At 35.2% G+C, this 13607-nt stretch overlaps 1 protein-coding gene across 1 annotated transcript in view; it reads right to left on the minus strand.

Annotated features, from left to right (window-relative positions):
* Positions 1-8860: 8860 nt before the first annotated feature.
* PPP1CB (protein phosphatase 1 catalytic subunit beta) overlaps positions 8861-13607 on the minus strand; it is a 34530-nt gene continuing 29783 nt past the window's right edge. The window contains exon 8 of the mRNA XM_026681698.2: positions 8861-11801. Within this exon, the coding sequence (XP_026537483.1) occupies positions 11697-11801 (105 nt within the window). The 3' untranslated portion in view covers positions 8861-11696. The remainder of the gene's footprint in view (positions 11802-13607) is intronic.

Below are 13607 nucleotides of genomic sequence, written 5' to 3' on the forward strand. Positions count from 1 at the left end.
TTTGAGGTCTTTCATACTGCAGTAAAGTTTTAATTTCTTAATTTCAGAAAAGGGAACAGCTAATTTCCCTGACATGTTTTGGAACTAAAAACTGGGAATTGTAGTTTACTAACTTTCTTAAAAGCAGAGGTTCTCATTTCTGTGTTAATATTAATTAAACAAAAGTTTAGAAGCAAAAAGATAAGAAAAAGGATATCAACAGTATTAAAATGACATTACTAAGTCAGAAATGCACTCCCCAAAGTAAGACTTTGCCTTTATTACAGAACACTTTTGTTCTATTCCAACTAAATCCCATGTGAACGAAATAAGACATTCTCAGTGACAATTTATTTTTCTAATAATCTTTTTAGCTCTAGTGCCTTTTAATCCTTCAGCAGAAAAAAAAATTAAGTGGGAGGAGAGTATAATGAAAATATACTACAACGTAATTGTATCCTCATAGGATTTTAAAAAAAGAATCTCACCCTGTACCATTTTTATGACTGCTAATTTGAAAAGCCATTGTTTGCCTTTTCAAGTGGGTTTCAAAATGTTGGGAGTAGTAACCAGCTATTTTTTAAAAAACGTATGAAGCTATAAAATGTATTAAGTTGTATCTTTTAGGCTTGTGAAGGCCTCTGAGGATGCAGCTTGCTGCTTGTGGTTATTCTTTGTTCGTAAAAGCACACAGATTATTTCAAAAGATGGCCTAATGCACACGCACAGGGACCCAACCCTGCATACGTATTTAGTATTATTTATAAGTAATGACACCCTAGAATTTCCCTTACAAAACAGGCTCTCCCTAATGTTTTAAAGAGAAAAATATTCCTCTTTGTACTGTAGAAATAAAAGTGCTGAAAGGGACAGAAATAATTTCAGAAGTGGCCCCTTCTGCCCTAAAACTATACATTAAAATGGTGGCCTTCCCCAAATAATAAAGATATTTGACTTGAAATGCTGACATGAGGCTTGTGGTGTGTTTCTTTTAGTTTTATTTATTTTTTCCTCCAGATGGTCTTTGAGCCAAAGACTAACAAAGATTCATATTTAGCAGCATGTAATTATTAAGAAAACATGAAACTTCCTGCATGCTACATTTACCTCAGGCTTAAATGCCCTACATGGGAAAGGAAAATCAGGAGGGAATCACCGCTTTTTTCAGCCAATCAAAAATCTCCTCCTCAGACTGACTTCTTCCTTCAGTGTGGAGCACAATGTTTTCTGGGGAGGAGCTATTAACATCCTTCCCCCATTAAATTTCTATCCAATAAGGACCCAGGCATTATAATTCTCAGCCAATTGAAACAGAAGGAATTCACCAATCCAGACTAAGAATGGCTTAGTTTTAAGAGAGTGGGTCAAAGTAGAACAGGGGTGTCCAACCTTGGCAACTTTAAGACTTGTGGACTTCAACTCCCAGAGTTCCTCAGCCAGCTTTGCTGGCTGAGGAACTCTGGGAGTTGAAGTCCACAAGTCTTAAAGTTGCCAAGGTTGGACACCCCTGAAGTAGAACATAATCAGAATATTAAATAATGAACTAAAACAGGTCTTGTTTCTAGGATGGGTGAGAGAAGGAAAGAAGTTATTTCCCAGTCTTAGGTCTTCACTTAGGCAGTAAAAGTGTGCTAATTTATGCTAATACTATTAGCCATTAAATAAGGGTGGCAAACATGTTATCTACAGTTCTGCACAGTTATGTCAAAATATCAAAATAGCAATAGAATATAAAATGCTCAGATTGTGATTTAAACAGACTTATGGGAGACAATTCTTTCTTTGCAAAGTATAGATTAAAGGTTTAATACATATCCTTGTTTTACCACTTTAAAAGTCTTGATATCTTTCAGGTGCCCTGCTGGGGTGAATCTAAACTAAATGTGAGTACTTGTATATATTAGCTTTCTATCAAAATCCAACTCCTAGAATGCTGATCTAGCTTAATATATGGTTTGTTCCTATCAATAGTATGAAAAGCTACATGAAAATCCCAAAGGCAACATGCAACCTGTGGGTGTGTTTTATATTCTTATTTATCAGATACTCCAGTACAAAACAATAATCAATTGTTGAATATCTTGCTCTAAACCAGAGGTCTTCAAACTTGGCAGCTTTAAGACTTGTGGACTTCAACTCCTAGAATGCTGGCTGAGGAATTCTGGGATTTGTAGTCCACAAGTCTTAAAGTTGCCAAGTTTGGGGACCCCTGCTCTAAACCCTGCCTGTTCCTCTGCAAGCACATTGTTATCAAAGATCCAAAGATCATTTATTAGCTATATATTTTACACATATTTTAGCTATGATGTCAATCGGACTAATTAGTTTATACTTCTTTGGGGAAAGTACCATTCTTCCATTCTGGTATATTGGGATTATTATCCTTGTATTCCAGGCCTAGGAAAGTAATCCAGAAGAATTATTGCTATTAATTAGTTTAGCCAAAATAGGCTTCCATGAGACAATAACACCTTTTACTAAATCACCAGGGATATATTCTTCTCTGGGCACTTTGCCTAATGGCAATACCAGGATCAGATATTCAATTTCTTTTAAAGAGACAGTGAGCCAGGGTATAGTGTCACAAAGTTTTAGGTTAATTGGAGGATTAACTGGAGTTAGGATGGGGAGCCATCCAATATATATAGATAACTCATTCCTTTTTGGTCACTCAAATCTCTGCATTCTTAACTTCATCCAAATTGGCATTTACCAATTTCCAGAACAATGTGCCTTTAGAATCTATGGTGTCAGGCGAGAATGCCAAAGAGACATTTGATATAAAGTCTTCTTGTGTTGTAGGATACATTTATACACAATTTTCTTCCTAAGAAATTTTATAATTACTCATGGGGCACAACTATCTTTTGCTCTCCTTGCCAAATGCCTATCTAGACAACATGCTGTTCCACTTCCCATATCAAACCAATGACTATGTTATTGGTGAATTGAAATTTATTGAGAAGTATCCTGCCTTAATTCTTTATTTTCAGCATAACACTATCTTCAAAGCCAGTATATTGGAATGTGAGGGACTGTTGATCACTACAGTCTTGCCAGTGGTGGGATTCAATTTTTGTTACTACCAGTTCTATGGGCATGGCTTGGTGGGCATGGCAGGGGGAGGGTACTGTAAAATTTCGAGTCAGAGGTGGTATTTGCCAGTTCTCCGAATAACTTAAAATTTCTGCTACCGGTTCTCCAGAACTGGTCAGAACCTGCTGAATACCACCTCTGAGTCTTGTGGAATAACATCTGTGTTTTGAAATGTTCCTATTATGGAGCATACCTAGTCAGTTATTGTGTTCTACCAGCATTTGCTGCTAATTCCCCATTAGGATGGATAAGCTACATATAGGTCACTAGCTTAGTTGTCATTTATTATGTACTGTCCTCTTGTTGTCTACAAAACTAGAAGGACATGTCCCATTTATAACCTGTGCATTTAATATTAGTTTGATTTAACCCATTTTTATAGGTCTTTTGTTCCCCATCTTTTATATTTGTCATTGTCTGATGGATTGATCCCTTTTCAAAGCTTTTAAGGTTAGGGGGGCATGAAGTTATAAATCGTGATGTTACTTGTTTATTAATCAATTCTTCTTTTAAGCAGGATAATTTTAACTATGATAGGATTTTGTTCCATTGGGGTAAATCATTAAAAGTATTTATAATTTATATTTCTTCAAGTAAGAAGTATGCAAAATATAAGGAAAGCTTTTTTTTCTTGAAAAGTACATATCAGATTAAGAACTAGCAACATGCTTATGGAAAATAGTAATCTTAGCCAAAAATAATTTTGGTCACTAATTTGTGTCTCATTGCACAATAAGTATTTTGTTTTCATAATTAGCTGGACAGCAGGGGGCAGCAGACATCCACTGTCAAAATCAAACCCTTAATTCTCTTGCAGAATCAGATTGCAAATACTACACACATTACATAAATTAAGTTTCTAAATATTATGAGGTCATTTCCATTTGGTATGATGCAGTGCATGAAACTGGTCGTTGTGACTCATGTAAATTGTTGTATCTTAATGTTACATAAGAACCAAATTCAATACTTATTTTTATTCGTATATTGTCTATCAGGATTGTTATGGTTTAGTTAGAAATAAATTTCCAGAAATTTTGCTGGACAGCTTCTAAACAATTTGGGAGGCAGTTTTTGTGAATTTAAGAGAAATGAGGATAGTCAAAAGTAGTTATATAGGATTTGCTTTTTGCATTATGGACTTTGGCAAATATGCTTTATTCTGAAGTATATAATTTAATTATATACTGAATTAAAACACTGTGGGTTTGGTTTAGTGCAGCATATGAAACTGAACCAACTGAATACTTGAGAAAAATAATAATCAAACTTCATCAACTCCAATCCAATGCAAATAGAATTTCAAGTAGTAACAAGCTTTTATTCTAAAAGTTTATTACTGTAACCATGCAATGCTGTATAGATGTTTGTTTCATGGGGGGAAATGACAAATCTTTGCAAAAAATCTACATGTAGAAACAGTCGCAATGCCAAAGATATAAGATGGCAAAATATGTAATACAAAGAACATGGGTTTTCTACATATAATGTATGGCTATAAAAACTGAATGGGAAAAAAAAACCAATAAGAAAAGCTGGGAAAAATCAGTGCCTTTGAATGGTGGTGAAAATGCCTTGAACAGCAAAGAGAACAAATAATTCAATACTCCTTGAAATAAAACCAGAGAGCTCACCGGAAACACTAATAAAAATTACCGACATCCAGATTTATGTATTATACTGTAGATACCTAATGTGAAAATAAAGTGTCTTTGGAGAAGCTTGGGGGAAAAAAGTAACAGCAAGAGGCCAGCAGAAAACTAGATAATTTGATATTGTTTTCCTCCTAACCTTGGTCTGTTCCTTGCATTGCATTGCATTATACTTATATGATCTTTTCCCCTCAAAAGAATTTAATGAAAATAGCAAGCATTGTAGCATTTGACAGTCTTTAATCTTTCCACCAGATACTTAGATTTTTTTTTTTTAAAAAGGAAATAGTAGTTCTTTACTGTTACTGAGAAATTTAGATTATTTCTGTAGTCCCTTTCCAAGAAATAACTTTCAAATTTCAGATGAGTCCATCGGTCAGGGCTGTTGGGACTCATAATATTCCATAATATAAAATGAAAAAATGGTAGGAATTACATCAATGATCTACAGCTTATGATTTTTGCAAAAGTTCAGATAGATTAGCAATAGCACTTAAGACTTATATACTGTTTCACAGTGCTTTCCAGCTCTCTCTTAGCAGTTTACAGAATCAGTATATTGCCCCCAATGTCCTCATTTTACCAACCTTGGAAGGATGGAAGGTGGAGTCAACCTTGAGCCGGTGAGAAAAGAACTGCCCAACTGCAGTCAGCCGGCAGTCAGCAGAAGTAGCTGTCAGGTTTCCAAGTGATGAAATCCACTTTAAAAAAAAGTACAAAGTCCATCTTTCAAAAAGATTTGTTTAGGAAAGCATCAAATTGACCAAGTCCATGGTAATTCCGGATCTGACCTAAACTGGAATTACCCCACAATATTAGAAGTTAGAAACAACCCCCAAAAGTCATTCTCCAATAGAATTCAACGTTGCTTGATGTCATAAATCTCCACCTCTAAGGGCCCAAGCACGGACAGCTTGTTTCCCATGGGAAAGATCACCTAGCCATAACAGCCTCTTTATCTCCACTCCTCCCCACTTAGGAATGTGTCAAGCCCGAAACCCTTCCCCCCATGACTGCCACAGAGAAAATAAGAAAAAGAATATATACTAAGACAAACTAAAATGGCTACACTTATGTCAATTTCGGGCTTGACAGTAGCCTGCAGTACTGCATTCTTACCACTGCACCATCACAGCTCATTAACATTGGAAGATTACTTAAGATTATTTAAATAAGTTTTTGAGAACGACAAAGCTTTATGTTTGAGGAGGAAAAAGTTTTCTCCCTTTTCTCTCCATTCCATAGATATTTTGGCAATGTATACAAAAGTGATTATTCTCCGATTTTTATGACAAAAACATGGACTCAGGAATAACAATTAACAAATACACTTGAATTTTTATTTATTTATTTTGCCACTGATAAATTGTATATCCAGCGTTTTCCAAGAAAGCACCCAATGTTAATCTTATCCCAGATCCCATAGATCAGTCCTATCCCAGGATGACAGAATTATACAGCATTAAAAACTGGCACTTCCTTGCAATGTTGGGTCCCCATCTTTGAGCATGGAGATTGATGAGTTCTGGTAAATCCATTTAAAGTGCTCAGAAATTAAAGCTGTAAGTCCAATTTTCTGTGGACATTTTGAACCTTTCTAAAACTGTTGAATTTTAGATTCTGAATTTAACCAAATTTAATGCACATTTATAATTAATATATTGTTTGAAAAAAAAAGCATGGCTAGGATCAAGAAAACCAGGGTTACTTGCGTATACTTTTACAGTTCACTGAAGTCAGACTTAATAGACATGTCAACTCAGCCTCTTCCTGCTTCTTTACAATGCCCTTGGTGAAATTATCCATTGGTTGCCATCATTTGACCCAAATAATGCATGCAGAGTGATCATTTTTCTAATCACAACCTAGCTGAAAGCTGTTTGAGACATGAACAGATTTCCAACAGAGATAGTTCATAATTTTAAGTTGATGTTTGAATAACATAGGACTGGATTGTCAGCAAGCAGAAAAAAGTTACTTCTTAGTATAAAGACATACTGTATATAATAGTAGCAGTTATTCGGATTTGAATCTTCTTTCTTCTTTCAACCAATCCTAGGTTTTCACAAATAAATATGTATACCCTCTTAATGCATACAATTTCCAATAGGTATTATATGATAAAATTGAGATTTAAGGAAGATTTCATCATCTGTTCAATGCTAATTTCTCTTTACTGGCCTATTATACATTGGAATTCAAAGATGTGCAATAGTATTGGACCTAAAGGTTTGACTCCTAAATTCTATGGTCAGAATCCAAATAATGGGGTAGGTTGTGTATAAGAATTTTAGATTATTATTCCAGTGCATCATCAGGTATTTGTTCAAAGGAAAACAGACAAGGAAGCTTTATTGGAAGTTGAATCTTATTGAGAAGTCTGTAATGCCAGGAAAAGTGGAAGGAAGATAATTCAGTGGCATATAATCAATCCATCTAAATGATAAATACATCCAACAGCTGCTGATATTTGCTCATTAGGATGAGAGGAAAAGTTACAGTTCATCACCCCAGTATTTTTTTCCAGTTGGAGTCTACTCAAAATCTTGTTTGAAAACTCGCACTAAGAACTACCTTAGTGTTTAGGTATGCTTAATGTTTATTTCTGTGTATTCTATTATGGTTTTAAAACAAGGTAAGAAAAACAGGCAGAACAGTTTCTAAGGTTGTAACGTTTTTACTGTAGCAATGATCATATTTTTATATGAACATGCAGATAAAGCAAGGGGCAGGCTGCACACACTCTATTTTCAGAAGTGAACAGAAGGGAAGACAACTTAAATTGTAGTAGTTGCTAACATTTTGAGTAGCTTCCTAGCTGCTTCTTCCATACTGATGCAGTGGGGGATTTTTTTTTTCCCCCAATATTTTTTTCCTTTCTTTTTCTCATCTCATATACTCGACTTACAATTAATTAATTTTCCAGTTACTGGTCTGATCTGGTCCTTTTTTTATATCTTTCCTCTCCACCTAAAATACAAAATTAATACTACCTCATACATAGTAAGCAAATAACAAAAATCAGAGCACTCTCTCAAATATGCGTTATTTGAAACTGGTAGCTTGTGCATACTTGTATCTTCCAAACAAAATAACAATATTAGTATCAGGTACTTGTTACTTAATTTCACAATTTTAATTTTTACTCTACCGTTCTAAATATTGGTATTAGCATTCCCAGCAAATCTATTTGTGAGGGTAAAGAAAATGTCTGACAAGATGTGGGGATTCTACCAGACTTGGAAAAATAAAATAAAATCATAGAATCATGGGGTTGGATGAGACTTTGGATGTCCAAGTCCTGAGAGTAAATGTCATACCATCATAGTTTCTTAATCACTAAAGCAACCAAAAATGTTTATGTCCATTTTCTTAATACATTTGTGAGCAAGTACAAAGTAAAAGAAAATTCTGCAACAAGAGAAATGAATCTGGATTCATATATAAACAATATGAACTCATGTTCAAGGATGGAAAGCCTTGTATTTCATTTTCCAAAGTATTTGGTTAATTGCAGAGATAGACTAGAAGTATTGCAAACAAAATTCTCCCAATCTTTTGTGTCTACATAAGATGGATATCTACAAAATAATTTATGATTTCTTAAATCTGCAATATGTATATATTTTAATATTTCTATAAAGTTTCTATCTGAAAGGGAGGGTCACTTGTACATTTCATATTCTTTTGCTCATCCAAAATACAGTGCACTGTTTTTTTGAGCTTCCATGCTTCTTAAATGTTTGGCTGTGTGTTAGCAACTGCTCTGCATGGAAACATTTTTTCTTCTGCCTTTTTAATTGTCTAAGCTTATCTCTACAATACTGACAACTATGAAATATGGATATTGGTTAGTCCGCAATGTCTCCTCCAAGAGCCTGTTCTAGACATTTCCCAAAATTCAGCAGATATTGGGATGCTGCACAGAAAGCTATCCCAATCTATTCTAGTGAAGCAAGTTGGGACCAAGTGAAGAAATTCACTGGGTTCTAAAGTTAGTGGCATTTAAAGGTGTTCTTCTTTTTCAAAACATGTCTGCAATGGATTTAACAGCAGATACGGATTTAACAGCAGATAGACAATGTATACAACTGAAACGCATTAATGTGCAAATAAGAGACATGAATACAGAATCAAGAGGTTTAGTTGTATTTATTCCTAAAACTCAATATTCCTCCAAGTTGGCAGGACACAACCAGCTTGGATATGATATTTTGTATCCACAAGATGGGTTTTAAACAATGTCCATTCACACGTGGAAAAAAGTCTTTTATACATTTGTTCAAAAACTATCCTGTGAACTACTTTCATATCGAAATCTTCTAGCAGTCCATCCACATTGCACAAGATTGTCTTTAAGCAAATTGCTTTGATGGAACAATGGCAGGAAAGAAAACGCCACACAGTTAAGTAGAAGCTTAGAAATAAAACTGTGGAAAAATGCTACTAGAAAGTGACACCAACTTTACAGAAAGATTGCAGAAAAAGGAACTGTGTTCCTTTTATGCAAGCAGTGAATGAAAAGAGGTGGGAAGACAAGACAATAAAATAATGTTTAAAATCATGCTTAATACATTACAGCTTCCATTCTGGTTATACAGAAAGGATATGCACCCATGGCCAAAATATTTTTTAAGGAACTGCAAATGACACATTACTGATCTTCAAAGTAAACTTATGGTATGCCAAAGCTCATATATCAATGGGGATTTCATATTCATTGACCAGTTCTAAGGACTGAACATGATCTGCCTTAAATGCTTGCAATAAATTCTTTCAGAAATAATGTTTGTAAGAAAAAGATGGTAAGTGGTGATTTTAGTGATTATATTATTTGTTGCAAAGATAACTAGAATCATACTGTTACCAGATGTTAAGAAATGACAAGGGAGATATCAGTTACAGGGTACTGATAAGTAAAAAGTTACCATCTTTCAATAAGGTTTTCCATGCTTAAATAGGCAGTTATGTAACAGCATTTTTTTTTTAAACAAAGTTAAACTCAGCTGTACAAATTAATGTTCTAAAACATTAAATAAGAGTTCACCTGTAAAAAAAAAAAGGATCCTTGTTTGACCAGCAAGCTAAGCTTTGTTTCCATTTTCTCAATTCCTAATGTTGTTATTGGCATGAATTTGTCATCCAGTTAATGACTCAAGTTCACATTTCTGCAGTCAGATGAGAACTTTTTATCACTGTGCTGGATAACTAACTGAAAATCAGTCATTGTTCTGGAAGTGACATTTGTTCAGTTACTTGGCACTGCACCATTCTTATTACCGAGTTCTGTGATTTTAAAACAGGAAAATAACAGTTTTTAAATACCCTTATTGAATGTTTATATTAGCATTAGTATCAACCTTTTACCCACATAGCAATTAATGCATGTCATTAAGAGCTAATGATTTTTTTTTTAAAGAATTGGAATAAACAGTCAGACTTCAAATGAATTAAACAACTTTACTAAATGGAAAAAAAAACATTTAATGTTTAAAACAAAATGGAATTAGAAAAGAGGCTTAAATTTAAAGAACTTCACTTAGCAGAAATTACTTGCATATTACGTGCGATTAATAAAATGCAAGTTTCAAATCCTCAGTGTAACATTTGCAAACGCAAAATTAAAGTTTTACATTTATTGTTGCACACAGAATGGTACAAATTGTAACCTTATCTCTTAAATCTTGCAAGTTTGTCAGTGTCCAGTAAAAGTTTGTAATCCTATTCAATGAAATCTTTGTCTTTCAATTTTTATTATCTTACAAACTTTACACATGACCTTACACTTATCATTAATATGAATCCTTAAAAAAGGAAAGCAGGAAAAGAAATACTGCATCAACTCTTGATCATGTACAGAAATTATTGCTACTATACGTACACTACAAAGCAGAAATCTCTACATGAATATGAATTTTGATCATGAAAATCCAGAAGATATCATTCTTTGTGACATAAGCCTTACAATCATGTAGATATATTAGGCAGTTCAACCACCATTAGCCTTAGTTACCATACTGCTTATTTATCAATATACATTTAAATAAACCCTCCTGGAGTGTTGGCAGGGAAGAAAAGGAAATAGCACTTCTAAGGCCTTTCAGAGAAGAATCTTCACGTCTTCTGAGAAATGCAGAATGCACTTTAATGCAAGAATGGCATTATCAAGAAACTAAGCATGCTGAAAAATGTTTCATGCTAATAAAATCTAATGCAAGATATTCCATGACCAACAAAGAAGAAATACAACTTTTGACCTATTTTAGTTGAATGAAGTGTTCTTGTGAGTATAATGTTAGTTTAAAATGGTGCAGTGCACGAAGTGGCAGACTAAGTAACAAGTTTTGTTTCATGAAAAAACACTGATTTCTAGTCTCTTTGGAAAAGGAACATTACTGTAGGAACTAGCTTGAGCTTGGTTTGTCTTTAATCACCAGACTCCTATTAAGAGGGGCAAATACTTAGTCAGCAAGATTACTGGAAGAGAAAGAACACCAACAGCTGGCTATTGAAATCTCTTCCACAGTTCATTTTTAGCCAGGGAACATTACTAAGATACCTTGCCATCATTCTAGCTACAAAATAGAAATAAAAGCAATCAAGCAACAGTAAGACCACATTACACAAATGAAACATCATGCTCTCATCTGATTTAACTATTACATTAAGCTTAAATTGGGATGTTGGTCAACTTTAAAACTGACATGTATGCAACCAAAATAATTTGTTTAGATCTGATTTACTTTATGTTGATTACTGGAACTTGGTGTATATTTATTACAATACAGTGTTGCACATCTGTCAACTAGAAAATATTAAGGATCCTTTACCCGTCTCTTTAAGTTAAAGATGTGACATCATAAAGGTTGTCAAATGGCTGGATGGTTTTACAGTGCACACTTATTATATACTGTATATATGGTGTTTTGTCCTTTACAGATCTTATGATTTTCTACTGTATTCCTTTCTTCACCTCTTCTTCGGTGGATTAGCTGTGCGAGGTGGAGTGACTGGACGTCCAGAGTTTAGGCCACCATACTGGTACTTCGCTTTCTTTTCAGAAGGTTTCAGAATCTTAAGAGAAAAAAGAGTCCAGTCTTTTTGAGCTGGGAAATATTTTGCATGTCAAAAAAGCATTTTCTGTCACTATAAAATGGCTGCCATGACTGAACTAGCTATACCAATCTTCACTTAGGGAAACTGAAAAGAATAAAAAGTAAATAACTTGCCCAAGATAACAAATCCATTGCAAAAAGAAGGACAGATGACCTGAATATAAACCCATTATTTTGAATCTACATGCCCTTAATTGAGATTATATAATCTTAAAACTTCTCTCACTTTGTACAGCCATATGCCTTGCTAAATTATGACTACCAGATCTGCAACAATTATTTGTTCTACTATGCAGAAGTCATTTTGCAGACACTGGTGCTCAGAAACGCATATAACCAATCCCTTTAAAATACTAGATAGTCCTTTGATAACTCAATAATTGGGAATAGAATTTTCAGCATTAAGCAATAAGGTCATAAAGCGTGATTGATGTTACATGACCATAATGCCTAGTCACAGTAATTCCTCATGAATGCTTGTTTTCAACAATCAGAGTCAATGGAGAAAATGGCAGGAACTTGCAAGTCCTGGGCACTTGCAAGCAGGTCAGCAGAAAGCATGGGACTGCTGCAGCCTGGCAGGAGTGCACCTGAATCAGGGATGGCTGTTGCTGGGAGGCAGAGGGTGCACAAATGGGCCAGGGTTGGCTGCAAGGCAGTAAGAGAACACAGGGTAGTTAAAAAAAAACGGATTGGAAGAGATAAATGGGGCAGGAGACTTGAAATGTACTCCGTGATTATAGAAATCACCATCATGTGACCAAGGGAGTGCTGTAGCAGCCTTTTTTTCTTAAAATCTGTAAATTGCCCAGAATCCCTTTGATATTGAGTTTTGCAGTGTCTAAATTTGATAAATAAAAAACTTCCAGGGCAGGTTGTAAGCATTCATTCAGCACCACTGTAATTTTAAACAGCCACTGAATGTGTCAGAATGCCCCTGTCGGAATCTGATTCAGAGAGGAAGGCCAAATAGCTGACAGGGAGTGGGAGTGTGGCTCTGTTGGCTGAGGAAGAAACTGGGGAAGGGCAAAAATCGGTTGGGCAGGGCAGGGTAGGGTAGAGGTAGAGCAAGGGAGAGGGAATTTGGAGGAAGACCCAGGCTCACCCTGTCTTCATTCTAAGGCACGCAGGGAGGAACGGAGACGGGAGCAACCTGAGTTGCGTGGCTTACGGGGGAGGAAAGGGCCCTGGTTCCCTTTCATTAGCTGCAGCTGAGAACACAGTGTTTAAAAAGGGAAGCTGCGCACAGCAAGTTGTTGGGAGCAAATCATGAATTATCTGGTATTGTCTTATCTGGGTTCCTGACGTCTTCCCAACTGTGTGTGTTTTGCTGGGCTTTCAAGTCTGCAATTCCTTCTCCTGCCCTGTCAAGTTAATTACTGCAGCGTGGTTTGTATGGATTTTTATTTACAGTTTGTATGTACTTTGTTTTCAAACTGATTTTCCTCCACTTAAAGACTGTTCTTGGGAGTTTTTTCTCCAGCCGAAGGTAACCTGGACATTTGGGGTAAAGTTGGAAGTACTAAAGGAACACTTCTTGCTTATTTGACTGTGTTGCCTTTGTGCCATACCCCAGGTCATCATAGAATCAATGGTTGTTAAGTGAGGACTAACTGTAGACTGATTCCCTCAGTGAAGAAAATTTGAGAAACAAGGAGCTGGGCTGATACATTCACAAGGTCTGAGCTGTTACAAAACTTATTATGTGTTATTTCCTTTTTCATTAGATATACAAATAAGGAAATACCAAACAAGAATTCAGTTT

The sequence above is a fragment of the Notechis scutatus genome, chromosome 1 (assembly GCF_049901735.1).
Source record: "Notechis scutatus isolate UNSWTSFEM ecotype Mainland chromosome 1, rNotScu1.2, whole genome shotgun sequence".
NCBI classification, from domain to species: domain Eukaryota; kingdom Metazoa; phylum Chordata; class Lepidosauria; order Squamata; family Elapidae; genus Notechis; species Notechis scutatus.